This window comes from Rhinoraja longicauda, chromosome 36 (assembly GCF_053455715.1).
Source record: "Rhinoraja longicauda isolate Sanriku21f chromosome 36, sRhiLon1.1, whole genome shotgun sequence".
Lineage (NCBI taxonomy): Eukaryota > Metazoa > Chordata > Chondrichthyes > Rajiformes > Arhynchobatidae > Rhinoraja > Rhinoraja longicauda.
This window is the reverse complement of record NC_135988.1, coordinates 16,950,234-16,977,805: the sequence shown is the minus strand read 5'-3', so window position 1 is coordinate 16,977,805 and position 27,572 is coordinate 16,950,234. Positions and strand designations below refer to the sequence as shown.

Sequence of the window (27,572 nt, the reverse complement as noted above, 5' to 3'; positions counted from 1 at the left end):
TCTGCAATTCCTTGTGTCTCCAGTCTGACTTGGTGAGTTACTCAGCTAAGGGCAGAGGAAGTCACTGAATGGTGGTCTTTGAGGGTCTTTCTCTTTGTTATTCACTCCCACGTTGATTCACTTCTACCCCATGGCGGACTTTGGACTGTCTATGGAACTGATGCGCTACAATGCTGAGAACTATATTCTGCACTCTGTATCTTCTCTTTTTCTCTACCCAATGTACATTTTGTTTGACATGTCTGTATGGTATATCAGTTCTGTTTGAATAGCATGTAAAACAAAGCTTTTTACTGTATCTTGCTACTTGTGCCAGTAGTAGTCATAAACCTAAGCTTAGATCTGAGCCCGGCACCCCATCTCGTGGTTCCTGTCCTGATTTGGATCAGTTTGTTCAGCTCCAACGCTCTCCAGAGCTGGGGTGTGCCTGAATCAGGTGGCTTGATGGTCCACCGTCCATTGAGGAACTGACCATCATGTCCACCAGTTTATCTCTTCCCTCACTGTGCTTTGTCCTTCAGACCAGTGAACCTTGGGATTTCTACCCTCTGGCTGCTCTGATTTCCTCCCACATCGCCACATTTCCTCCCTTGCCCTGCTTTAGAATGGATATCATGAGGATGGAAAAAGTGCACAGAAGATTTACGAGGATGTTGCCCGGACTCTATAACCAGAGCTACAGGGAGAGGTTGGACAGGCTGGGACTTTATTCCTTGGAGTTCAGGAGGCTGAGGGGTGACATTATAGAGGTGTATAAGAACATGAAGGGAAGTGACTTCATCCATAGAATAGAATTGCCTTTATTGTCATCCAAAAACATGTTTTTGGACGAAATTCCGTTACCCACAGTTAACAATAAGAAGCAATAGAAATAAAGCAATAAAACACACAATCACAAAACCAACATAAAACAAAAAAACATCCATCACAGTGAGTCACCTCCTCACTGTGATGGAAGGCCAGAATGTCTTTCTCTTCCATGCCGTCTTCCCTGTTGTCTTCTCCCGCGGTCAGGCTGTTGAAATTGCCACGTCGGGGCGGTCGGGACTCCCGACATTGAAGTCCCTGCCGGGCGGGGAAAATCCCGCGGCCTATTCCAGGCCGTGCCAGACGGTGAAGCCCACACACACCTTCCTAGGGTTGAGAAGTTGAGATTATCCATCCCCTGCCATCTTCTATCTCTGTCCTGCCATTCTGTTTCTTTCATTGGTGGAAACATCTCGGCATCGACCCTGTCAATTCACCAAGACTCTCGACCCCTTCCAGAAGATCACTCCTCATTCTTCTGAACTTCGAAGAATACAGAGACAACTTTTTCAACCATGTATGCTAGGACAACTCTCTCAGCCCCCAAATTAGTGGATGAATTGCCTAGACTGCTCCCAATGCTAGCGATTAATGTGACGCAAGCCCTACACAGCCCGCCAGCGATCCAAGCACGACTCACGCGCTCTCTCCATGCTGACTCTCTTGCAGAAGGTGAAGGATTGTTGAATATCAGTCCTCTTCCTGACACAGCAGATCTAAAAATAAGGAGAGAACAATGGTGCTGACAGGCCGCAGACGTTCTCCCAGCTCGGTTACAGTGGCTGATTCTGCTGCTCCAGCTCTCTGTCCTAGTTTTGCAGATCAGCAAAGGTGGAGCATGGGGGGGGGGGCGGGGAACATTTCAATGTTCCGTTGTCAGTACATGTGACAATTAAACACTCTTTTGACTCTTGAAGCTGAGGCCAGACTTCGGAGTCCGAGCATGGTAAGAGACCCTGCAAGTGACCCAAGCAGCCGGTCAGGGTCTGGAGACCCTCACTAGATGCTATTTCCTGTATCCTGTATATGTACACTGTCGACGGCTTGATTGTAATCATGTATAGTTTTTCCGCTGACTGGATAGCAGGCGACAAAAAAAAAGTTTACTGTACCTCAGCACACATGACAATAAACTAAACTGAACTAGCCCAGTGACTCCTCTGTCAACTCGGAGGCATCATGAGATGTTGCCCTTGAGTGGCTGAATGGCCTCCTGTGATGCCTCAGGGTTCACGGAGGAGTCTCTGGGGTATAAGAGAGTGTCCTGACCCTGACCTTCAGTAGGTCTCCTGACCCCGACATTTACCCTCACATCCCTCCCAAGAAATTACTTATTCCGATGAGCTTGAAACTTGAGTGGTTGCTCTGGAATCCACAGGCTTTGGTTTTGAGCACTTTCCTGTCACATGTGGACCAAAACTCTGCGCAGTTCTCAAACCGGTGGTGTTGAAAATAAATTGAGAAACAAGCCAGTGGAGATGGTGGATATAGGAGATACCCAGCATCGATGGAGAGAGAAGACGTGGTGTTTCAGTTCAGAATAGTCATACAGCACTGGTACAGACCCTTCGGCCCAACTCGTCCACGTTGACCAAGGTGCCCCGTGTCAGCGACGCTGCTTCAGAACTGGACCAGGATCAGTTGCTGACTGGGATTGGGGGAGAGCTTTGTTGTGAACCTTGGGAGAAACCCCAATCTCATGAAAAGGTGGGCAAGGCTCAAGGGCTGGTTGGGTTCCAGATGCTGCCTGTTGCCATGTTAATTGGAGCTTTGGTGTGATCGCTGGAGGATAGGGTGGAAGCTTGGGTAGTACAGTGACTAACGCCCCTCCCTCACTGCTTCACTGACCCGGGTTCGATCCCAACCTTTGACGCTGTCTGCGTGGAGTTTGCACATTCTTCCTGTGACCGCGCATGTGTCTTCCCACATCCCAGATGACTAAGTTGGCTGGTATGTTAATTGTCGACTGATGATCGCTCCTGGTGAGAGACGGGAGGGTTACAATTAGGACTCTTAGAAGACATTTGGACATATATATGGATAGGAAAGGTTTAGAGGGATGTAGGCCAAACGCAGGCAAATGGGACTAGCCCAGTAAGCCAACAGTTGGCATGGACAAGGTGGGCCGAAGGGCCTGTTCATGTGTTGAAGTGAAAGTTGAAAGGACATGTGAGGGTCAAGGTTTTTACACAGAGAGTATTGGGGCCTTGGAACATGCTGCCAGGGGTGGTGGTGGAGGCAGATACAATAATGGCATTTAAGAAGCTTTTAGTTACATTTAGATGCATAGATATGCAAGGAATGGAAGGGTATGGATCACATGCAGGCAGAGAAGATTGGTTTAACTCAACATCGTGTTTGGCACAGACATTGTGGGTCGAAGGGCCTGTTTTTGTCAGGTGTTGATATATATGAGAGGAAAAATGTGATGAGTGTAAGTGGGTGCTTTATGGTCAGCACTGACATGATGGGCCAAATGGCCTGTTTCCATGAGATGACTGTAGCAAGCAGTAACCTTCAGTGAGGAAGCCTGAGTGCCCTTCACAAAAGTGGAGCTCAGCAGTTAGTGGGCAGTCATTAATCAGAGACGGGGTAAGGCAGGCAGCAGCATCCAGGGAGTGGATGGTGCACAGCTGGGCAGCACTGGGTCTATGCTGTGGACCTGCCGCTGCTCTCTCACTGTACAGTGCCGGTACACTCTTATCAGCAGTAGATCAGCAGAGCTTGGAAAGCTGTCATTTCCGATCAACGAGCTGTCTTCTCGAAGCCCAGACTGTTTCAGCCACAGTTGTGATTTTGCGAGCATAGTTAGCAAGGCAGTTATATTGACCTTAAATAACGGAGCAATTTCTGTAGTAAGGTACTGATCGGGGTTAGTCACAATTTGTGTTGTGTTTCTGTTTGTGTTTGATCTCTTTTTTCCAAGGAGGAAATGAGTAATAAAAGGAAATTCTACAGCGTGTGGTTAACGATAAGCATCAGATAATAATTTGAGGTGAACAGATTGGTGGAAGGCAATGATAATGTGCTGGTGCGTGTGTGCCGGTGCGTGTGTGCTTGCATGTGTGTATCATTGACGTACATCTTTCTCTGTCTGTTGTCTACATGCATGGGTCTCTCACAGACGATCCCAGTATTGCTGTGTTGTGCATGCATTGTGCAGTAAAGCCATGTGTGGGACATCTTCCTCCGTGTGTGTCTGTTTTCTCTCTCTTTGGATGTGGATGTGTCATCATGTAGATGTGTGAGCTTGTGGCACTGGATGTGGGCTTGTTCTCTCACAGATGATCCCAGCATGACATGACATTTGTCTCTTCCCCCAATGTTTCATTGAACAACCAGCTCCCATCTTCCAAAGGTTGAGGTTATCCACTTTGGTGGCAAGAACAGGAAAGCAGACTATTATCTGAATGGTGGCCGATTAGGAGAAGGGGAGATGCAGCGAGACCTGGATGTCGTGGTGCACCAGTCATTGAAAGTAGGCATGCAGGTGCAGCAGGCAGTGAAGAAAACAAATGGTATGTTGGCATTCATAGCGAGGGGATTTGAGTATAGTAGCAGGGAGGTTCTGCTGCAGTTGTACAGGGCATTGGTGAGACCACACCTGGAGTATTGCGTACAGTTTTGGTCTCCTAATCTGAGGAAAGACATTCTTGCCATAGAGGGAGTACAGAGAAGGTTCACCAGATTGATTCCTGGGATGGCAGGACTTTCATATGAAGAAAGACTGGATAGACTCGGCTTGTACTCGCTGGAATTTAGAAGATTGAGGGGGGATCTTATAGAAACTTACAAAATTCTTAAGGGGTTGGACAGGCTAGATGCAGGAAGATTGTTCCCTATGTTGGGGAAGTCCAGAACAAGGGGTCACAGTTTAAGGATAAGGGGGAAGTCTTTTAGGACAGAAATAAGAACGTTTTTTTTCACACAGAGAGTGGTGAATCTGTGGAATTCTCTGCCACAGAAGGTAATTGAGGCCAGTTCATTGGCTATATTTAAGTGAAGTTAGATATGGCCCTTGTGGCTAAAGGGATCAGGGGGTATGGAGAGAAGGCAGGTATGGGATACTGAGTTGGATGATCAGCCATGATCATATTGAATGGCGGTGCAGGCACGAAGGGCCGAATGGCCTACTCCTGCACCTATTTTCTATGTTTCTATGTAAAAGTGGACCATTTCTAACGTTGCCTCCAGAGAACAACACTCAGAATACAGACTGGGTAGAACTGATGGCAACTGGGCTAATCTGGAACGAGATGCGTAGATGTGGAGGAGATATGTTCTCAGCTCAGGTGTACAGGCTAGCGCATCGATGTTTCCATCTGTTGGAGAGGGAGAATGACTGAAATGCTGGTGACTTAAGACCGTCGCCAAGAGAAAGCAAGAGCCATGGGATGTGACCAGAGAGGGTTGTGGTAACGTGGAACATTTTGGCACAGGACCCTGCCGCTATTGAGAGTCCCACAAAGAATTGGTATTAGTTTATTATTATTACAGGTACCGAGATAGTTTTGCAAGTAATCCAGGCAGACGATGAGACAGTCAGTGTCACTATTACTCACTTCTTTATCTCCTTCCTGTACTCCGTCTCGTCATTGTTAGAGCTGATATAAACATTCATGAGTGCATAGGGTACATAGTAAGGGGCTGAGAAACCAGCCTCGTGGGGCACCGGTGCTGAGAATCATGAAAATCATGAGACCAACAGATTGGGTAGACACACAGAATCTCTTGCCCAGAGTAGGGGAATTGAAAACCAGAGAACATAGGTTTATGGTAGGGGAAAAAGATTTAATAGGAACCTGAGTGGTACATTTTTCACACAAAGGGTGGTGGGTGTATGCTACGAACTGTCAGTGGAGGTAGTTGAGGCAGGTACTATTGCAATGGTTAAAAAACATTTAGACAGGTACATGGATAGGACTGGTTCAGAACAAAATGGGCCAAATGCAGGCAGGTGGGACTAGTGTAGATGGGACGTGTTGGTCGGTGTGGGAAAGTTGGGCTGAAGGGCCTCTTTCCACGCTGTATGATTTTAATCATCGTGAGGATGCTTTGTCACGTATTGATTGAGGTCTGTGGGTCAGGAAGCTAAGGATCCCATTGCAGAGTAGGGTATTCTAAGCTCGAGGAGTTTGGAGAACATTTATAAGACATTTGGACAGGTACATGGTTTACATGGATATGGGCCACATGCGGGCAGGTGGTTCTATCATAGATGGGGCATCTTGGTCAGCATGGACCAATTGGGTCAAAGAGGCTGTTTGTGTGCTGTATGATTCTATTTATAAATGTGACACTAAACTGGTCCAGAATATGATGACCATAGAGGGAAATTGGGTTGGTTCCTGCTTAGTAATGAGTGTGGGAGTGTAGGGTGGTGGGAACAGTTCGGGATTGGGGCAGGGCTGTGAGAGAGTGGGATTAGTTTGGAGTTACCCTGGCAACCAGCACTAACCCCTTCAACTGACTGGTCAGCAGCTCCCTTTCAAGAGAGAGTTAGATTTAGCTCTTAGGCTAAAGGAATCAAGGGTTATGGGAAAAGGCAGGAACAGGGTACTGATGTTAGATGATCAGCCGTGATCATGTTGAATGGCGGTGGTGGCTCGAAGGGCCGAATGGCCTACTCCTGCACCTATTTTTCTACAGTGAGCAGCGATGAATGGCTGTAGAGGTATAATGTCAGAACTGTTAGTGAGTTGTGCTAATGTAGGGTGGATTATGTCGCTGGCTGACATTTGAGAGAGAGTCATACAGCACGGAAACAGCCCCTTTGGCCCAACTTACCCGTGCCGACCAAGATTACCCATCTGCATTAGTTCCGCCTGCCCACATTCCTCTTAACCTTTCCTATCCATGCACCTGTCCAAATTTCGTGTAAATGTTGTTATTGTCCCTGCCTCAACTACCTGGCAGCTCGCTCCACCGTCTGTGTGAAAAGGTTGCTCCCCCCCCCTCCTCCCACATGGCAGTCTCCCCACGCCGGGTTCTCCATTGTTCTTTCCCCTCCCTCACGGCAGTTCCCCCCCCCGGCAGCAGCGTCCTCGCTCCCACACGGTCCGAGCTCGTCCATCGTTTGGCACCCTCATCGACGGCCACATCGACCTCTCCACTATCGCCGCTAGGTCCGCTCCTGGCGCCGACACAGGTCCCAGCCACGGGCTCCATCGACCCAGGCTTCGTCGACTCGCAGGGCTCCGACTCCGACCCGCGAGGCCCAGGCACTGACCCATGAGGGAACCTCCTACAGAGGAGTTGTCTGCCTTTCACCACGAACTGAATTTTCAGAAGGTGTGAAGTGAAAGACCAAGGTGGTTTCAGTGGTCGCCCTTACTGTGAGGTGTCATTTGACGCTGTTTCAGTGAGTGTGTGGAACGGTGCCTCTTGCTGATAGAAGCTGCAAGCTGATGAACCTACCTGCCAACCTGACCATTGCACAGCACCCATCGTGAAACCCATACTCCCAGTTGCGAGCCATATTCACTCCCATTCGTATGCCATTCTGTACTGGACCCATTACTAGAGCGAAGCCACATACAAACAGGAGGAACAGTACCTCATGTTCTGCTTGGGTAGCTCACAACCCAACAGTATGAACATTGAATTCTCCAATTGTACCCATTGCTCCCATTTCTCTCCTACGTCCTTCCTCTGTCTCACATGTTTAATCTTTTCATCTCTTGTCTTTGTCCAACCATCCATCGCAACCCCCCCCCCCCCCCACCTGCATCCACCTATCAATCACCAGGCTTTGTCCTGCCCCTCCTTTCTTCCATATTTCTTCCCTCAGGCCACCTCCCCCCCACAATGTCAGAAGAAGGGTCCTGAAACGTCACCCATCCATGTTCTCCAGAGATGCTGCAGCCCAACAGAGTTACCCCAGCACTTTATGTCTTTGTTTTTTTTCCCAGTCCATGAACGTTCTTGCCCAACTGCACCAAGCCATCCATCAATCCACAGGGCAGGATCAGGGTATTCCCACCATTCTCGGAGGTGTTGGCGGACACGGAACACTGTGTGAGAAGCCACATGTTGGTCATGCCAGCTGCAGTCTCTGTGAACACCACCCACCCACTTCCCCTTTATCCATGCATCCAGCATGACTTATCTGGTGTGTCCTGCCATTCACATGAGTGATGTGGTGGCACAGCGGCTAAAGCTACTGCCTCACCGCGCCAGATACCTGGATTTGGTCCTGACTTTCAGAGCTGTCTGCGTGGAGTTTGCACGTTCTCCCTGTGACCGTGTGGGTTTTCTCCAGGTGCTCAGGTTTCCTCCCACATCCCAAAGACCTGCGGGTTTGTAGGTTAATTGGCCCTCTGTAAGTTGCCCCCTGAGTAGGTACGTGGGGTGCAGATTTGATGGGCATATGAGAGAGAATTAGTCGCTAGAAATGCCTTGAGAGCAGGCATGGACTCGATGGGCTGAATCATAAGGTCATAAGGAATAGGAGCAGAATTAGGCCATTCAGCCCATCAGGTCTACACCGCCATTCAATCATGGCTGATCTATCTCCCTCGTAACCCCATTCTCCCGCCTTCTCCCCATAACCTCTGACACCTGTACTAATCAAGAAATGGCCTTCTATGCACTATGAAATATTGAAAGACCAATCTCTCTATGAAAATCGAATGGGAATGGAGTTGTGATTGTGACTGGGCATCAGTCTGGGAATAGTCTTGTTTCCCAAACCCCAGTCGGTGTAGATGGGGTGTTGGGGATAGAGTGCTGTCTCTCTCCCTTGGCTGGACTGACTGATTTGGTGCTCAGCTCCATGCCCGGTTCCTCTTGCAGCTGTGACGACCGTAGCCTAGTCTTGCCGCTGCGCCAACAACAGAGCTGGGGATGGCAGAGGAGCCGGAGCTGCCGGATGATGCGGGCGCCGGTGAAATGACCCAGCAGAGCTTCCTGGACAACCTGTACCAGTTTATGAAGGAGCGGGGCACTCCCATCGAGAGAATCCCACACCTGGGCTTCAAGCAAGGTGAGTGAGGGGCTGACGCAGGAGGGGGACTGAGCCTCGGGCATCCGTGGCAAAGGCTGAGCAGCTTGGCAGATGATGCCTTGCATCTACGATGGCATTCTGAGACCAAGCACTTCCCAAAGTTCCACATCCAATAATGTATCATTCAAGCAAAGAAACACAGCAGGCAGCCTTCGCACAGCAAGGACCCACAGTGTCTTACAGCGCCTGAGACCCAGGTTCAATTTTGGCACCAGGTGCTGTCTATGTGGAGTTTGCATGATCTCCATGCAACTGTGTAGGTTTTTCTCTGGTTTCCTCCCACATCCCAAAGATGTGCAGGTTCATAGGTTAATTGTCCCTCTGTGTTATTGCCCCTAAGTAGGGAATGGATGAGAAAGTGGGATAACATAGAACTAGCATGAAAGGGTGATCGATGGTCGGTGTGGGCTGAAGGGCCTGTTTCCGTGCTGCATCAATAAACTAAACTAAATCATAAAGAGCACGATGTCTGTCTCAGAGTAGTTGAAAGCAGATCTTGCCCCAATCACAAGCGAGCCCTCTCCCCGTGATTACATTTGTGGGATTCATTACGAGGCCACAGACTCGGTTTAAATCCTCATCTTAAAAAAAACTATCCCTTCAGCAGTGTGTCCCCACTGACCACTGTCCCCACTTCCTGGAGGCTGTGATACGCTCCCTCGCTCCGCTCCCTCGCTCCGCTCCCCAACATCGCAGCAATCCCTCTGCTCTGACTCCCCATACGACTCAGCAATGCCACCGCATGGACAGCGTTGCTCATGCTCCCTTGGTGAAGCAGTGCTCCCTCAGAACCCCAAGGTGCTCCCTCACTGCCAGTCCCATTCCCAGGAGCGAGATTTAACCTTTGATCTATGATCCCAGGAGCGAAACCAGTGGTTCAAGTGTCAAGAGTATGTAATGGTTACTTGTAGAAGCAACAGGACAATGAAATTCTTACTTGCTGCAGCTTAACAGGCCCATTATTGCAATAACACACAGATAATGTATGGTAATCAAAAATGTAAGAAATTAATTCCAAGTAATACTTGGTACCCAGATCATAATGGTGCAAAACCGAAGTCTATAGTTGCTGAGGTTAGTGATGTGCAGTGTTCAAGGGCCTGAGGTTTGCTGAGAAGAAGCTGTTCCTCAACCTTGCGGTCATGGTTCTTGGGCTCATGTACCTTCTTCCCGATGGTAGCAGCGAGATGAGAGTGTGGCCAGGGTGGTGTGGGTCTCTGACGATGCTGACATTCAGTGGACGACTGTGAACTTTCATTTCTCCACAAAGCTGCAGTGATTACGGCTACCCAGCACGAGTGGGCATGTGTGAGAGCGTTGGTGTCCTCTGGCCCAGGGAGTGACGGGAGCAGGGGGGGGCAGGGAGACAATGCCCTCTCTTCTCGCTGTACACAGTGGAAGTTCCCACCTTTGCTGACTCTGTGCCTGCCTTCTCTTCGCAGTGAACTTGGCCACACTCTACAAGGCAGTGGAGAAGCTGGGCGGTTACGAAGTGGTGAGTCATCTTTAGTTTTGCCGCTAACCTTTCTTTACCTGTGGCACAGGTCCGAATCCCAGCCACCTGTAATGTTCCTGCTCTCTAGCCTTCGACTGTATTAGTGTTCCTCCATCATAAGTCAGCCAGGCTTTGACTGAAGAAGGGTCTGACCCGAAACGTCACCTATCTATGTTCTGATCACCTGTCTGAACCGCTGAGTTACTCTAGCATTTTGTCTTTTTTTGACTGGCAGCCCGGTCTTACTCTGCCTTGCAATGCAGGCAGTGCATTTGCCCCTCTATTAAATTCAAGAGTATTTAGTGTCCTAACATGTTCCCATGAAGCTTGCTCGAAGCTCAAGGATATCACCTTGGACTTGCTGGACTGGACTTGGACTGGACTCTAACTGGAGTTGCCTCAGACTTCCAGCCTCAATGCTGACTTCAGCATCTTCCAGTCACGATATCTTGGCTTTCTCTGTGTGCTTCATGGCACATAGGGTTCAGTTCTTGTCCCCTCAATCCCATCTCCTGTGGGGTGACCATCACACCCTCACCTATCAACTGTGTCAAGCACCAATTCGTCAATCCTTGCTCCCCTTCACACCCGCCCTGTTCATTCCCTCTTGCCCCACCTCACCACCCTGACAACTTAAAACGTGGTTGGTTTCCATCCAAGATGGAGTAACTCAGCAGGGCAGGCATCGTCTCTGGATAGAAAGAATGGGTGACGTTTCGGGTCCAGACCCTTCTTCAGAATGAGAGTCAGGGGAGAGGGAGACACAGATGAGGACGTGTAAGGTGTGAAAACAAGACATCAAAGGAGGTTAGCTAGGAGAAGGTGACAGCGAAGCATCTGTTTCCAGTTCTACTGAGAGATCATCAACCCCGAACATTAGCAGTGTCCTCTCCCCACCCATGCTGCCTGGCCTGCTGACTCTTTCTGGCAGCTTCTATCTTTATTTTGGATCTGAAGCATCTGCGGCATTTTGTGCGTGGAGGCCTGTCGCGTACTCCCCCTGACATTTTGGCACCAGTCTTTCCCATTGCGCAGTGTCCAATCCAATGAATTCCAATCTCAAGGGCTTGACTTGGAAACCAGCCCCAAACAAACGTCAACATCCCAGCCTTCTGAGACCTCCTGGTCATGGGGACTTGACCAGACTTTGGTTCCCAGGAATCCTCAGCTGGGAATTGGCAAGGCGTGTTGGAAAACATCGACAAAAATCTCACGTCATTCGCATTTCTTCCCCAGCAGCAGCATCTAGCTGCACCCTGGTGACCTGACATGGGTCAAGCTCCCTGGGAGGGTGAGCGGTCATTGTTTGGGGATGGGCAGCTATTGGGAACTCCAAAGAGCCCAGAGGTTGCTCACCAGGACAGGGACCCTGGGTCCCCACGCTTAGGGTGACTCCAACCTCCCTGGTCTGCAAGGACTGAATCACGGGGAGATACAGGTCAGAGGCAGGCATTTCGGCCCAACAGGTCCGTGCCGACTATCAACCACTCATTTACTTAGTCCTACATTAGTCCCATCCCTTTATTCTCCTTTGACATTTCATTGAAAGTTGAATGAAAAGATCAAAGTTTCTAATCAACTGGCCCCAGATTTCACCACTCCCTACACACTGAGGGCAATTTACAGGCCATTTAAACTACAAACCTGCACATCTTGGGGATGTGGGATGAAACTGGAGCATACAGTCACAGGGAGAATGTGCAAACTGAACACACACCGAGTGCCGGAGGTCGGGATTGAACCCGGATCTCTGGCTCTGAGACAGCAGCTCTACCCGCTGCGCCGCCCAGACGTTACCTGGCCGGAGCCTGCTGGACATGACAGTGTTCCGGTCCAAGATGTCCCTGGATTCTCATGTGACGTGCAGCAGGACCTGACTGACAGAGTCGGTCTCCCATGGACTCTATGCTGGCATCAAGGGACAAGGCAACTGCAGCTGTTGCTCCAAAATTCACAGCAAAAGCACAATTCCTGACAGTTGCATCATCTGGAGCAAGGATTAAAATAGGAATCTGCAGCCTCAGCAGGTTACAGAGAGCAAGAGATGCTGCCTGCCTTCTCCCTCCTACTCCTAGACGTTCCTTCTTGCTTCCTTCCTTTATTTCAGAGATACAGCATGGAAACAGGCCCTTTGGGCCACCGAGTCTCTGCTAACAAACGGTTACCCATACACTAATTCTATTCTACGCACTAGGGACAATTTACAGATGCCAATAATTAACTTACAAACCCGTACATCTTTGGAGTGTGGGAGGAAACCGGAGCACCCGGAGAAACCCATGCGGTCACAGGGAGAACGCACAAACTCCACACGGACAGCACCCGAGGCCAGGATGGAACTCGGGTCTCTGGCGCTGTACGTAGCAACTCTACCGCTGTGCTACTGTGCCTCCCATTCCTCTCACTCAGCCTCTCACGTCCCCGTTCTCTTTTGCTGCCTCAGTGTTTGGGTTGGTTGCTGAGTCTTTCTCTGTAATTTCACCAAGTAGGATGAGTATCCTTTCCTTGATGGTGAAAACACAGCCGCCATGCTTTCACTGTCAGTTCTTGCTCCGCATCATGTGGGAATCTAGGGAGATAATATCTAGAAGGTCCTGCGACAAAACATCACCTATTCAGAAGGATCCCGACCTGAAATGTTGCCTATCCTGTCTGAAGAATGGTCCCAACCCTAAACCCTGCCTGTCCATGTTCTCCAGAGCTGCTGCCTGATTCACTGTTGCTCCAGCACTTTGTGCGGTTTTATTTGTGTAAACCAGCATCTGCAGTTCCATGTTTTTACATGCTCAGGATGGAATCTCTCGGCGTTAAATTCAGATAGAAATCTGTCCTCCTGTTCCACACAATTCCCTCCATCACATCCGTCGGTACAGCCGTAGAAATTGAACACGTTAAATAAACCACTCGGAACATAAGTCAACAATGTTTAATTGTCAAATGTACTGAAAATGGATCAATGAAACTCATTCATGCAGCAACTTAATAGGTCTGTAAACAGAGTTGCCAAGAGTGTTTTATTGTCATATGTCCCAAAATGGAACAATGAAATGTATTCTTGCAGTGGCACAACAGATATATAAACATTTATTCACAAAATGCTGGAGTAACTCAGCAGGTCAGGCAGCATCTCGGGAGAGAAGGAATGGGTGACGTTTCGGGTCGAGACCCTTCTTCAGACTGATGTCGGGGGTGGGACAAAGGAAGGATATAGGTGGAGACAGGAAGATAGAGGGAGATCTGGGAAGGAGGAGGGGAAGGGAGGGACAGAGGAGCTATCTGAAGTTGGAGAAGTCGACGTTCATACCACCGGGCTGCAAACTGCCCAGGCGAAATATGAGGTGCTGCTCCTCCAATTTCCGGCGGGCCTCACTATGGCACTGGAGGAGGCCCATGACAGAGAGGTCAGACTGGGAATGGGAGGGGGAGTTAAAGTGCTGGGCCACCGGGAGATCAGTTGCGTTAATGCGGACCGAGCGCAGGTGTTCAGCGAAGCGATCGCCGAGCCTGCGCTTGGTTTCGCCGATATAAATAAGTTGACATCTAGAGCAGCGGATGCAATAGATGAGGTTGGAGGAGGTGCAGGTGAACCTCTGTCTCACCTGGAAAGACTGTTTGGGTCCTTTGATGGAGTTGAGGGGGGAGGTAAAGGGACAGGTGTTGCATCTCGTGCGGTTGCAGGGGAAAGTGCCCGGGGTTGGGGTGGTTTGGGTAGGAAGGGACGAGTGGACCAGGGAGTTACGGAGGGAACGGTCTCTGCGGAACGCAGAGAGGGGAGGGGATGGGAAGATATAGCCAGTGGTGGGGTCCCGTTGTAGGTGACGGAAATGTTGGTGGATGATATGTTGGATCCGCTGGCTGATGGGGTGGAAGGTGAGAACGAGGGGGATCCTGTCCTTGTTGCGAGTGGGGGGAGGGGGAGCAAGAGCGGAGCTGCGGGATGTAGAAGAGACCCTAGTGAGAGCCTCATCTATAATGGAGGAGGGGAAGCCCCGTTTTCTGAAGAATGAGGACATCTCGGAAGCCCTAGTCTGAAACACCTCATCCCGGGCGCAGATGCGGCGTAGACGGAGGAATTGGGAGTAGGGGATAGACTTTTTGCAGGGGACCGGGTGGGAAGAAGTGTAGTCCAGATAGCTGTGCGAGTCGGTGGGCTTGTAGTAAATGTCCGTCACTAGTCTGTCTCCTGTGATGGAGATGGTGAGGTCCAGAAACGGGAGGGAGATGTCAGAGATAGTCCAGGTATATTTAAGGGCAGGATGGAAATTGGAGGTGAAGTGTATGAAGTCAGTGAGTTCTGCATGGGTGCAAGAGGTAGCACCAATGCAGTCGTCGATGTAGCGGAGGTAGAGTTCGGGGATGGGGCCAGTGTACGTCTGGAACAGGGATTGTTCGACGTACCCGACAAAGAGGCAGGCATAGCTAGGGCCCATGCGAGTGCCCATAGCTACGCCTCTGGTTTGGAGGAAGTGGGAGGAGTCAAAGGAGAAGTTGTTGAGGGTAAGAATCAGCTCTGCTAGGCGGAGGAGAGTGTTGGTCGATGGGGATTGGCTGGTTCTACGGTCGAGACCATCCTTGTGGGGGATGGAGGTGTAGAGTGACTGGACATCCATGGTGAAAATGAGGGAGTGGGGGCCTGGGAACCGGAAGTTATCCAGGAGATGGAGAGCGTGTGAGGTGTCTTGGACGTAGGTGGGGAGGGATTTAACCAGGGGGGATAGGATGGAGTCGAGGTAGGTAGAGATAAGTTCGGTATATATAAACATAGTGCTCTGTAAAACCCATATAAACAAATAAAAGTTCAGTATATATATATATCTATCTAATAAAACAAACAAAAATAAATGGCAATAATAGTGCAAAGTCGAAAACATAACAATAAACGAAAGTTCAATAAATTTTAAAAAACAGGTTGAAGGGCCTGTTTCCACGCTGTAACTCCACATTAAATTGAACCAGCAAAAGGGCAGCATAGTTGGGGCACATGTGAGTGCCCAGGGCTACACCTTTAGCTTGAAGAAAGTGAGGGAAAGATGTTGAGGGTGAGGACAAGTTCAGCCAGGTGGAGGAGAGTGCTAGTGGAGGGGAACCGATTAGGAAGATAGACACAAAAAGCCAGAGTAACTCAGCGGGTCGGACAGCATCTCTGGAGAAAAGGAATGGATGACGTTTCCAATTGAGACCATTCTTCAGACTGAGAGTCAGGGGAGAGGGAAACTAGAGATATAGACAGTGATGTAGAGAGATATTAGAACAAATGAATGAAAGATATGCAAAAAAGTAACGATGATATGGGAAACAGGCCATTATTAGCTGTGACCTAGGCAAAAAGCAGTAGAGCCAATGAGTCAACAAGACGACTTTGAAGCTGGTACGACTTGGGTGGGGGAGACAATAGACAATAGGTGCAGGAGGAGGCCATTCGGCCCTTCGAGCCAGCACCGCCATTCAATGTGATCATGGCTGATCATTCTCAATCAGTACCCCGTCCCTGCCTTCTCCCCATACCCCCTGACTCCGCTATCCTTAAGAGCTCTATCTAGCTCTCTCTTGAATGCAGCTCTATCTAGCTCTCTCTTGAATGGGAGGGATGGAAAGAGATGGGGTGCAAGGGTTACTTAAAGTTAGAGAAATCAATATTCATACCACTGGGTTGTAAGCTGCCCAAACATATTGGGTCTCTGTCAAGAAAGAACCCGGAAGGCCTTGAGTCCTTCCTGGTGGAGGATGGAGGTGTAAAGGGACTGGACATCCATGGTGAAGATGGAGAAATGGGGTCGAGGAATTGGAAGTTGTTGAAGTGATGAAGGGTATGTGAGGTGCCTCGGGTGTAAGTTGGAAGGGACTGAACAAGGTAAAAATCGAGGTATGTGGAGATGAGTTTGGTGGGGCAGGCAATGGGCAATCCTGCTTGTGCATTTTGGGAAGATAGAAATGAGAAATGGGAGATTGTTAACCTGGAGAATCAACAAGAAGTAGGTGAAGTCAAAGGAAGCACAGGGCAGGTTGGCTGGTGAGGTGGGGGCAGTGGGAATAAATGCTGGAGAGGGGCAGGAACACGACCATCTGCTGCGTGGAGAGCACGCTGCTGACAAAGTGGGGAATTCCCTCCCCTTCCCCCTGCGAACCGTTAACTTCAGACAAGGGAATTCAGGTTATACTGAGAAATAATGACTATATGTCAGGAAGTGTGCGTGTACAGAGAACTGATACAATTATACTGATGATTTAAAACCGCCAGCATGACAGGCAAAACCAACACCACACCAATCCTCTACCAGTAATTTCACAAGAATGAACTTAGTCCATTTCCGTCTATACCCTTCTTATCCATTTATCTGTCCAAATGTATTTTAAAAGTCAGATTTGTATCTGCTTCTACAGATTCCTTTGGCAGCTCATTCCAGATACGGACTACCCCCGGGGTGAATAAATTGCCCTCTTAAATCTCTTTTTCTCACCATAAGCCGATGCATTCTAGTGTTAGAATCCTCTACCCTAGGAAAAAGTCTGTGAGCGTTCACTTAACGCGTGCCCCTCACGATCTTGTACACCTCTATAACGTCACCCCTCAGCCTCCTTTGCATTAAAGAAGAAAAGGTCCAGCCTGTCCAAATTCTTCCTGGCCTCATCCAGCTTTTTCACTGGGCCCCTCTCTCCCTTCATAAGAGCTGGGAAAGGCGAGAGATCAAACAGGTGTTACATTGGAGTGAGGGGAGGGTGCTGGGGGGAAGAGGGTGTCGGTGCCAGGATGATGTTTGGAGATGTGTTGGATGGAACTACAAATGCCGATTTACACCAAATGCTGGACTAACAGCGGGCTAGGCAGCGTCTCTGGAGACAAGGGATGGGGGAAGTTTCGGCTCAAGATCCTTCTTCAGACTGATGTTTGGAGATGCTGCCCACTGCCACCCAGCACCACTGACCAGTTGCATACTGGTAGAGCCGTTGCCTCACAGCGCCAGAGACCTGGGTTCGATCCTGACCATGGGCATTGTCTGTGTGCAGTTTGCACGTTCTCCCTGTGACCACGTGGAGAACGTTTCCTTTGGGTGCTCCGGTTTCCTCCCTCAACCCTATCCAGGTACCCCAGATATGCTTCTTGGCCCACTGAATTACTCCAGCACCTAGTGTCTTTTATTTTGTTATCAAGCATCCTTGTGTTCCTTGTGTCTAACAAAGACATGCGGGTTTGTAGGTTAATTGGCCCTCTGTAAATTGCCCCAAGTGTGTAGGAATTGAATAAGAAAGTGGGATCACATAGAACTAGTGTGAACCGGTGATCGCTGGTCGGCAGGACTCAGTGCGCCAAACAGTCTGTTCCTGTGCTGTATCTCTAAACTAAAAAATAAAACTCAACTCTGCCCACTCCAAAGACGTACAGGTACATATGTAAATTGGCTTGGTAAATGTAAAAATTGTCCCCAGTGTGTGTAGGATAGTGTTAATGTGCGGGGATCGCAGGTCGGCGCGGACCCGGTGGGCCGAAGGGCCTGTTTCCACGCTGTATCTATAAAACGAAGTCTACAACTAAACTCTGTCTCTGCTCCTGCAGATCACCACGAGCCGTCTCTGGAAGAATATTTACGACGAGCTGGGGGGGAGCCCAGGCAGTACCAGCGCCGCCACCTGTACTCGGCGGCACTACGAGAGGTAGGAGTGGGCACTGCCAGTGGGCACAGTGCAGAGACAAGACACCCACCCGTGTGGAGGGATGGGTATCCCTGCAGCTCACTCGCCCCCTCTGCTGGCCGTCTGGGGCAGTTGCCAAGAAGGGTTCTAACCCGAAACATCACCTATCCACATTCTCCAGTTGCATGCAGCCTGACCTGCTTTTTACTTTAGTTTAGAGATGCAGCGTGGAAACAGGCCCTTCGGCCCGCTGAGTCCACGCCGACCATCAATCACTCGATCACACTAATTCTGTTATCCCACTTTCTCATCCAATCCCTACAAACTGGGGGCAATTTACAGAGTCCGCACCGATGAGCATTCCCTGCACACTAACACTATCCTACACACACCAGGGACAATTTACATTGATGCCAAGCCAATTAACCTAGAAACCTGTACGTCTTTCAAATATGGGAGGAAACCAAAGATTTCGGAGAAAACCCACACGGTCACGGGGAGAACATACAAACTCCATACAGACAGCACCCGTATTTGGTATCGAACCCGGGTCTCCGGTGCTGCAAGGCAGCAACTCTACAGTGCCACCCTACACCTGCTGTGTTACTCCAGTACTTGGTGTCTTTATTTTTTATAGAAACCAGCTTTTGCAGTTTCTTGTTCCTCCCTGTCATCCTGGTTTAGGATTAGATCTATTATCGCCAAGTGAATAGTTTTGTTTTGCATGCTATCCAAACAGATGAGATGTACCAAACGTATAAGTTTGGGAGGGATCCACCACTGACTGGTCAAACACACACCCTTCAACCAACAATCATTCCAAGAGTCCAGAGTGTTTCATTGTCATGTGCCCCAGATAGAACAATGACATTCTTACTTGCAGCAGCACAACACAGTATGTAAACATAGTACACTAAACAATATAATAAATGAGAAAAAAAGTTCAGTGTGTATGTATATATATATATATATTAAAATATATATTAATACCCTGATGGCTGTAGGGGAGAAGCTGTTCCTGAACCTGGATGTTATAGTTTTCAGGTTCTTTCCGATGGCAGTGGTGAGATGAGCGTGTGGCCAGGGTGGTGTGGGTCTCTGATGATGCTGGCTGCCTTTTTGAGGCAGCGACTCCGGTAAATCCCTTCAATGGGAGCTGGAGATGGACTGGGCAGCGTTCACAACGTTTCCAGATTGAGATCCGACCCATGCCTGGCTCTCACATCTGAGGAAGGGTCTCGACCCGAAACGTAACCTAGCCATGTTCTCCAGAGATGCTGCCGAACCCACTGAGTTACTCCAGCACTTTGTGCCCTTTTTGTACATTAACTAGTATCTGCAGTTCTTTGATTCCACTCTCCTCGACCCCTCCTTTACCAGTATTCCCAGATTACCTATCCATTACTCACTTCTGGATGAACAAATGTCTCCTGGTGCTAAATGTTGGCAACATTGCCTCCTCTTGTCTTCACTTTCCACCATGAGCCCCGGTTACATCGACTCCATCCCTGCTCCAGGGCACTGCACAAGGCTCAAGCTGACTCTTGTAAAAAAAAAGAGAATGCTGGAAATGCTCAATAGGTCAGGCAGCATATGCGGAGGGAGAAACCATTCATGTTCCTTTAACTTGCACGAGACATTATTCCCTCTATCATGTATCATTACACAGTGGATGGTTCAATTGTAATCATGTATTATTGTTCCGCTGACTGGTTAGTATGCAACAACAGCTTTTCACTGTACCTCGGTACTAAAGAAACTAAACTCTCCTCCTCCCTCTCTCCCCCTCTCCCCTCCCCCTCTCCCCTCCCTCTCTCCCCCTCCCTCTCTCCCCCTCCCTCTCTCCCCCTCCCTCTCTCCCCCTCCCTCCCTCTCCCTCCCTCCCTCTCTCCCCCTCCCTCTCTCCCCCTCCCTCTCTCCCTCTCTCCCCCTCCCTCCCTCCCTCCCTCCCTCCCTCTCTCCCCCTCCCCTCCTCCCTCCCCTTCTCCCCTCCTCCCTCCTCTCCCCCTCTCCCCCTCCTTCCCTCTCTCCCCACCCTCTCTCCCTCCCTCTCTCCCTCTCTCCCTCCCTCTCTCCCTCCCTCTCTCCCCCTCCCTCTCTCCCCCTCCCTCTCTCCCCCTCCCTCTCTTCCCCCTCCCTCCCTCCCTCCCCCTCCCTCCCTCCCCCTCCCTCCCTCCCTCTCTCCCCCTCCCTCTCTCCCCCTCCCTCTCTCCCCCTCCCTCTCTTCCCCTCCCCTCTCCGTGGGACAGACTGGTGTTGCCGTACGAGCGCCACCTGAAGGGGGAAGCTGACCGTCCTCTGCCGGCGGGCAAGCCTCGGAAACAGTACAAGGTGGTCCGGGGCAATGACGGCAAGGGCTCTAGCGCTGAGCTGCTGAAGGAACAGAACAGCAAGCGGAGACCAGGGAAGGCCGGCGTGCAGGACAGCCAGGGCAGTGAGGTACGGTAACCCACACCTCCCGGCTGTCTACGGGGGACGGCGGTACAGCGGGTAGAGCCACTACCTCACAGCACCGGCGATCCGGGTTCCATCCTGACATCGGGTGCTGTTCATGTGGAGATTGCACGTTCTTCTTGTGACTGCGTGGGTTTCCCCAGGTGTTCTGGTGCAGGTTGATGGGTGAATGTGCCGCTGTAAATTGTGCGGGGGTGAGGGGTAGAATGTGGGGGGAGTTGATGGGCCTGTGGGGAGATAACTGGGGGAGGAGACTGGTGGGATTGCTCCTGGAACTGGCATAAACCTGATGGGCCGAATGGCCTCCTCTCCCAGACAAAGAGGGGTGGCACAGCGGTAGAGTTGCTGCCTTGCAGCGCCAGAGACCCGCGTTCGATCCTGACAACAGGTGCTTATCTGTACGTTCTCCCTGTGACCTGCATGGGCTTTTCCCGGGATCTCTGGTTTCCTCCCACACTCCAAAGACGTGCAGGTTAATTGGCTTTGGTAAAAATCATAACTTGTCTCTAGTGTGTGTAGGATAGTGTTAGTGTACGGGGATCGCTGGTCGGTGCGGACCCGGTGGTCAGAAGGGCCTGTTTCTGCGCTCTCTCTCTAAACTAAACCAGAAGCCCATGGGTTATGGATCAGTGTGCTCAGGGCAACAGGGAGAGGAGCAGAGCAGACCTGGGGCAATATCAACCAGCATCAGACTGAATGGCAGGATAGACTCGAGGGGCCGAGTGGCTTGTGCACCATTCGGCCCATCGAGGGTGCTGCTATCTTCAACAAGACTGATACAAGTGGTGGCTGGGCTCCTCGAACAGATTGCATAAGACAAGAGCAGAATTAGGCCATTCGGCCCATTGAGTGTACACCGCCATTCAATCATGGGTGATCTTCGACAAGGTCCCACATAGGAGATTGGTGTACAAACTTAAAGCACACGGTATTGAGGGTTCAGTGTTGAGGTGGATAGAAAATTGGTTGGCGGACAGGAAGCAAAGAGTAGGAATAAACGGGTCCTTTTCGGAATGGCTGGCAGTGACTAGTGGGGTACCGCAAGGCTCAGTGCTGGGACCCCAGTTATTTACAGTGTATATTAATGATTTGGACGAGGGAATTGAATGCAACATCTCTAAGTTTGCGGATGACATGAAGCTGGGTGGCAGTGTTAGCTGCGAGGAGGATGCTAGGAGGCTGCAGAGTGACTTGGATAGATTAGGCGAGTGGGCAAATGCATGGCAGATGCAATATAATGTGGATAAATGTGAGGTTATCCACTTTGGCGGCAAGAACAGGAAAGCAGAGTATTACCTGAATGGTGACCGATTGGGAGAAGGGGAGATGCAACGTGACCTGGGTGTCATGGTGCACCAGTCATTGAAAGCAAGCATGCAGGTGCAGCAGGCAGTGAAGAAAGCGAATGGTATGTTGGCATTCATAGCAAGAGGATTTGAGTTTAGGAACAGGGAGGTTCTGCTGCAGTTGTACAGGGCCTTGGTGAGACCGCACCTGGAGTATTGTGTGCAGTTTTGGTCTCCTAACCTGAGGAAAGACGTTCTTGCCTTAGAGAGAGTACAGAGAAGGTTCACCAGATTGATCCCTGGGATGGCGGGACTTTCATATGAGGAAAGACTGGATAGACTGGGCTTATACTCGCTGGAATTTAGAAGACTGAGGGGGGATCTTATAGAAACATATAAAATTCTTAAGGGGTTGGAGAGGCTAGATGCCGGAAGATTGACCCCGATGTTGGGGGAGTCCAGAACCAGGGGTCACAGCTTAAGGATAAGGTGGAAGTCTTTTAGGACCGAGATGAGAAAACATTTCTTCACACAGAGTGGTGAGTCTGTGGAATTCTCTGCCACACAAGGTAGTTGAGGCCAGTTCATTGGCTATATTTAAGAGGGAGTTAGATGTGGCCCTTTTTGCTAAAGGGATTAGGGGGTATGGAGAGAAGGCAGGTACAGGCTACTGAGCTGGATGATCAGCCATGATCATATTGAATGGCGGTGCAGGCTCGAAGGGCCGAATGGCCTACTCCTGCACCTATTTTCTATGTTACTATGTTTCTATCTATCTTTCCCTCTCAACCCCATTCTCCTGCCTTCTCTCTGTGCCCTTTGACACCCTTAAAATCAAGAAAATATTAATCTCCACTTTAAAAATACCCAATGACTTGGTCTCAACAGCTGTCTGTGACAAAGAATTCCACAGATTCACCACCCTCTGACTAAAGAAATTCCTCCATCTCCTTCCTAAAGGTACGTCCTTTAACTTTGAGGCTGTGACCTCTGGTCCTAGACTCTCCCACTGGTGGAAACATCCTCTCCACATCCACTCTATCCAGGCTTTTCATTATGCAGTAAGTTTCAATGAGGTCCCCCCTCATCCTTCTAAACTCCAGCGAGTACAGGCCCAGTGCTGTCAAACACTCATCGTACATTCACCCAATCATTCCTGGATCATTCTCCTACACCTCAGTTTAGCTCAGTTTGGTTTATTGTCACACGTACCGAGGTACAATGAAAAGCTTTGTTGCGTGCCAACCAGTCAGAGGAAGGACAATACATGATTACGATCGAGCCATCCACACTACAGATACATGATAAGGAAATAACGTTTAGTGCAAGGTAAAGCCAGTAATGTCCGATCAAAGGGAGCCCAAGGGTCTCCAATGAGGTGGATAGTAGTCCAACACCGCCCTCTAATTGTGTAGGAAGGAACTGCAGATGCTGGTTTAGTCTGAAGGTAGACACAAAGTGCTGGAGTAACTCATCAGGACAGGCAGCATCTCGGCAGGGAAGGAATGGGTGACGTTTCGGGTCGAGACCCTTCGTCACGCAATTCCTTTTCAACAGTGATGCTGCCTGTCCCGCTGAGTTACTCCGGCACTTTGTGTCGATGGTTCAGTTGCCTGATAACAGCCGATAAACTGTCCCTGAATCTGGAGGTGTGCGTTTTCACACGTCTGTACCTTGTGCCCGACGGGAGAGGGGAGAAGAGAGAGTGGCCGGGTGAGACAACTTGATGATGCTGGTCCTTGATGATGCCGGTCCTTGATGATGCCGGTCCTTGATGATGCCGGTCCTTGATGGTGCCGGACCTTGATGGTGCCGGTCCTTGATGGTGCCGGTCCTTGATGGTGCCGGTCCTTGATGGTGCCGGTCTTTGATGGTGCCGGTACTTGATGGTGCCGGTCCTTGATGGTGCCGGTCTTTGATGGTGCCGGTACTTGATGGTGCCGGTACTTGATGGTGCCGGTCCTTGATGGTGCCGGGCCTTGATGGTGCCGGGCCTTGATGGTGCCGGCCTTGATGGTGCCGGGCCTTGATGGTGCCGGGCCTTGATGATGCCGGGCCTTGATGATGCTGGGCCTTGCCGAGGCAGCGTGGGGTGTAGATGTAGTTTTGTCAGCCCTGTGACTGAGGATTTCTGCTTTGTGTCTCCCCCCCCCCCCCCCCCACACACACAGATACCCCCCTCCGGCGGCCAATGCGGACACGGGGTCGGTGTCGTGTCGGCCCGGGACCCTCGCCGCCACTGCCCCTCTCCTCCCGAAGATCACAAGTGCCCGGGAACGGACGGGGCGACGACGGGAGAGAAATGCTGCGCCGGGTGCCCGCGACCAGCCGGCGACAAGGATCCCCGTCCGGGGTCGAATGAGGAGCTGCGGGGGGCGGCCGGGGGGGCGGGGAGAGGGCGGCGGGGAGCCGGCGCTGGGGTCAGGGTTGGGGCCCCACCGCTCCTCGCCCTGGAAGGAGCGGGGAATCCTGTCGCCTTTAGCCAAGAAGAAGGTCCTCGCCCAGAGAGGGGCGGTGGCGGAGGCGGCGGCCGGGGGCGGAGCGGTCAGTCTGGCCAGACCCTCGGTCATCCAGCCGCCCCCGCCACCACCACCACCACCACCGCGCCTGGCCAGCAGCGGGGACTGGCTGCCCGTCCGTCGGACAGCGGGGGAGAGTGGACATGGCCCGGTGCCCCCGCTCCGGCCAGCCGCGGTGAAGCCCCTGCCCCTCAGACCCTGCTGTCGCGGCTACAGCGAGCTGTGCGAGCGGCCCACCGACCTCACCACACCCCGACCCCGGGTCCTCGCCCACCACCACCCCCCGTGGGCAGCCCAGCCAGGCCGGCCTAAGTCGTGCTGGGTGCCGCCTCTCAGCGTGGCGTTGCCGCGGAGGGTCCCGGCAAAGCGGCTGAAGGCGGCCGGCGCTCTGTGCGAGGCGGGCCCGCTGGCGGAGGCGGCTATGGGCAAGAGGCTCCGCGTCGTGTCCCCGCTGCGAGTGGTGAAGGAGCCGGTGGGCCAGGAGGACAAGCCGGCCAAAACCCCTCCGCCCACCTGGCTGTTGGCGGTGCCCGGAGCCCACCTCCCCAGCCCAGCCCCGGCGCTGACTCTGAGAGAGCGGTTCCCAGCCGCCTACCTCCTCCCATTCAAAGGGCAGGCGCTCTATTCCTCCCTCGTCCCCTCGCTCGCCTTCAACTCTTTCATGGCGCCCGCCGGGCCGGCGGGGACTCTCGCCGCTCCTGGATACCCGCTGGATCTCTACAAACATTGGGCAGCCGGACCTTCCTACGACTCCTTCCTCCGGCACCGACTCTACCCGCTGGCTGGCTATCCCACGCCCTACCTCTCCGCCCATGTGCGGCCGCAGCTGTAGACCGGCCCGGCCTGGCCTGGCCTGGCCTGGCCCGGCCCGGGGAACTGTGGCAGACAACGCTCCAGCCCAGAGCCACACAAACGGGGCATCGCCCCTCCCTGGTGTGTAAATAATCCGTGACTGACTGAGACTGGCCGGGGATACAAGGCCCTTTGGACATCGGCGCGGAAGGACTTGACTTCGCCGAGCCCCGCGCCGCTGTTGCTGTTGCTGCTGCTCCGAGTGTCAAGAGGAATCCAATGGACTCGCTCAACGGAGCGACCGATGGGGACACGAGGAACCGCAGATGCTGGACTCTATAGTGAAAAAAAACCCAAAGTGCTGGAGAACACAGTGGGTCAGGCGGCATCCGTGGAGGGGATGGACAGATTTTTGTTAGACTGGAGAAGATGTTCGTTACCCGAAATATCGTCTGTTCATTCCCTCCACAGATGCTGCCTGACCTGCTGAGTTCCTCCAGCACTTTCACTTGTAACTGGTTTAGGGGGCAAACGGACCAGGAAGGAGATCTTTCACTGGCGACAGTTGGACCATTCCTTGTAGTAGCAAACAAATAGAAATAATTTAGACACAAAATGCTGGAGTAACTCAGCGGGACAGGCAGCATCTCTGGAGAGAAGGAATGGGTGACGTTTGGGGTCGAGACCCATCTTCAGACTGAGAGTCGGGGGAGAGGGAAACGAGAGATACAGTCAGACGGTGAAGGAGAGAGAGATATAGAACAAACGAATGAAAATATGCGTAAAAGTCACGATGATAAAGGAAAGAGGCCAATGTGGGTCAGGAGAGAACGAGTAGAGACTATGAGACTCAACAAGACGACCTTGAAGCTGGTATGACTTGGGGGTGGTGGAAAGAGAGAGGGGGAAAGAATGGGTTACCTGAAGTTAGAGAAATCAGATTCATACTCCTGGGCTGTAAGCTGCCAATTTGCGTTTGGCCTCACTCTGACAATGGAGGAGGCCGAGGTCAGGAAGGTTAGTGTGAGAATGGAAAGGGGGATTAAAGTATTTGACAACCGGTAGATCGCTTTTTTCGGGTTAAACCAGCATCTGCCGTTCCTTCTTACATAAATAATTTATATGTTTGTTTTTATTGGCACTGGGTCAGAATAAAAGAGTTCACTGCATTTATATAGTGCACTGGTGTGGCCACATCTGCGATAGCGCCTACAGATGGCATCAGTCTGAAGAAGGGTCTCGACCCGAAACGTCACCTATTCCTTCTCTCCTGAGATGCTGCCTGACCCGCTGAGTTACTCCAGCATTTTGTGAATAAGCGCCTACAGGTGTGATCGCCCCCTCCCACGAGTAGTTGGGGACGGGGTGGGCTGGGGGGATATTTTCCGAGAGTGTTTCGCAGACTTGGTCTGTAACGTGGTTCATTGTGAATTGCTGCCTTGAAGTTGACACAGGGCTCAGTGGGTTAGATGCCAGAGGTGACCTGCCTGGGGACACAGGTAGTATATAAGAAAATAACTGCAGATGCTGGTACAAATCGAAGGTATTTATTCACAAAATGCTGAGTCCCCTACCTGTGAGGTTGTCAGTCAGGGCCGAGAGATGTCAGCACCGGGAGGGGGGAGTCTATGGAGCCCCCGCTTTGGAGGAGTCGGTCACCGACTGCATTCAATGCGGGTGAACAGAGGCTGGGACATTGAAATAATCAGCGTCGGGACAGAAAAGTAGTTCAGAGGGAACGGATCGGTGATGGTGCTATCAGAAGGCGCGAGGGGCCGAATGGCCGACACCTTTAACTTAACAGAGGACGCAAGGAACGTCTGTTGTTGGAATCGTGAGCAGAGCACAAAGTGTTGGAAGAACACCGCGGCTCAGGCAGCATCTGCGAAAGACTGTGTAAAAAGGAACTGCAGATGCTGGTTTATACCGAAGATAGACACAAAGTGCTGGAGAAAGTCAGCGGGTCGGACACCATCTCTGGAGAACATGGATTTCAGGTCGAGACCCTTCTTCAGATCTCGACCCGAAACGCCACCCACTCCTCCTATCCAGTGTGAGCGGCTGTTTGCAACGTTATAAGGCGGTCACACCTCACCGCCGCTGGAACTCTGTAGCGCCAACTGAGATTGTGCACAACCGACTAGACGCCATCTCCCACCCGTGACTGAGCGAGCCGAGGAGCTCTCGGGATTATGGAGCAGTGAACACAATTGGGTGTCTGTCTGTGTCGACTCTCTGATGGACGTGCATGTAAACGTGACTGTAAACTTTGTATTTCTCGCCCTCTGGTTATAAAGACCGACATGCCGCCAGAAACCTGATTCTATGTTTAATCCGTGTAAATGAAATGTTGGTGATCTCTGATCGTGGTTTAGCCATCTGCCTTCCCGAGATTGACCTGTTATGTCTGGTTAGATCATTTTGATCCGTGTTTCCTCTACCCCCACCATCCCCCGACTTTGCCTGGTGTAATAGTCCTCGTGATAATGGCGACCTGAAGACCCACAATCCTCCCAGCTTCGGAAAGCTCTCTATCTGCCTCGTGTTGTGAGTGGGCACTCGGTGGCTGGAATGGAAGGGAATAC

General features: G+C 51.2%; 1 protein-coding gene across 1 annotated transcript; it reads left to right on the top strand.

The window, feature by feature from the left end:
- Window positions 1-27,260, top strand: LOC144610333 (AT-rich interactive domain-containing protein 5A-like). The gene is given in 7 exon segments (XM_078428947.1): window positions 1-32; window positions 8,602-8,791; window positions 10,255-10,307; window positions 17,860-17,957; window positions 20,186-20,375; window positions 23,848-24,057; window positions 24,059-27,260. Coding segments are annotated over 6 exon segments (1,659 nt in total). The 5' UTR covers window positions 1-32; window positions 8,602-8,652; the 3' UTR covers window positions 25,028-27,260.
- The last annotated feature ends 312 nt before the right edge of the window (window positions 27,261-27,572 follow it).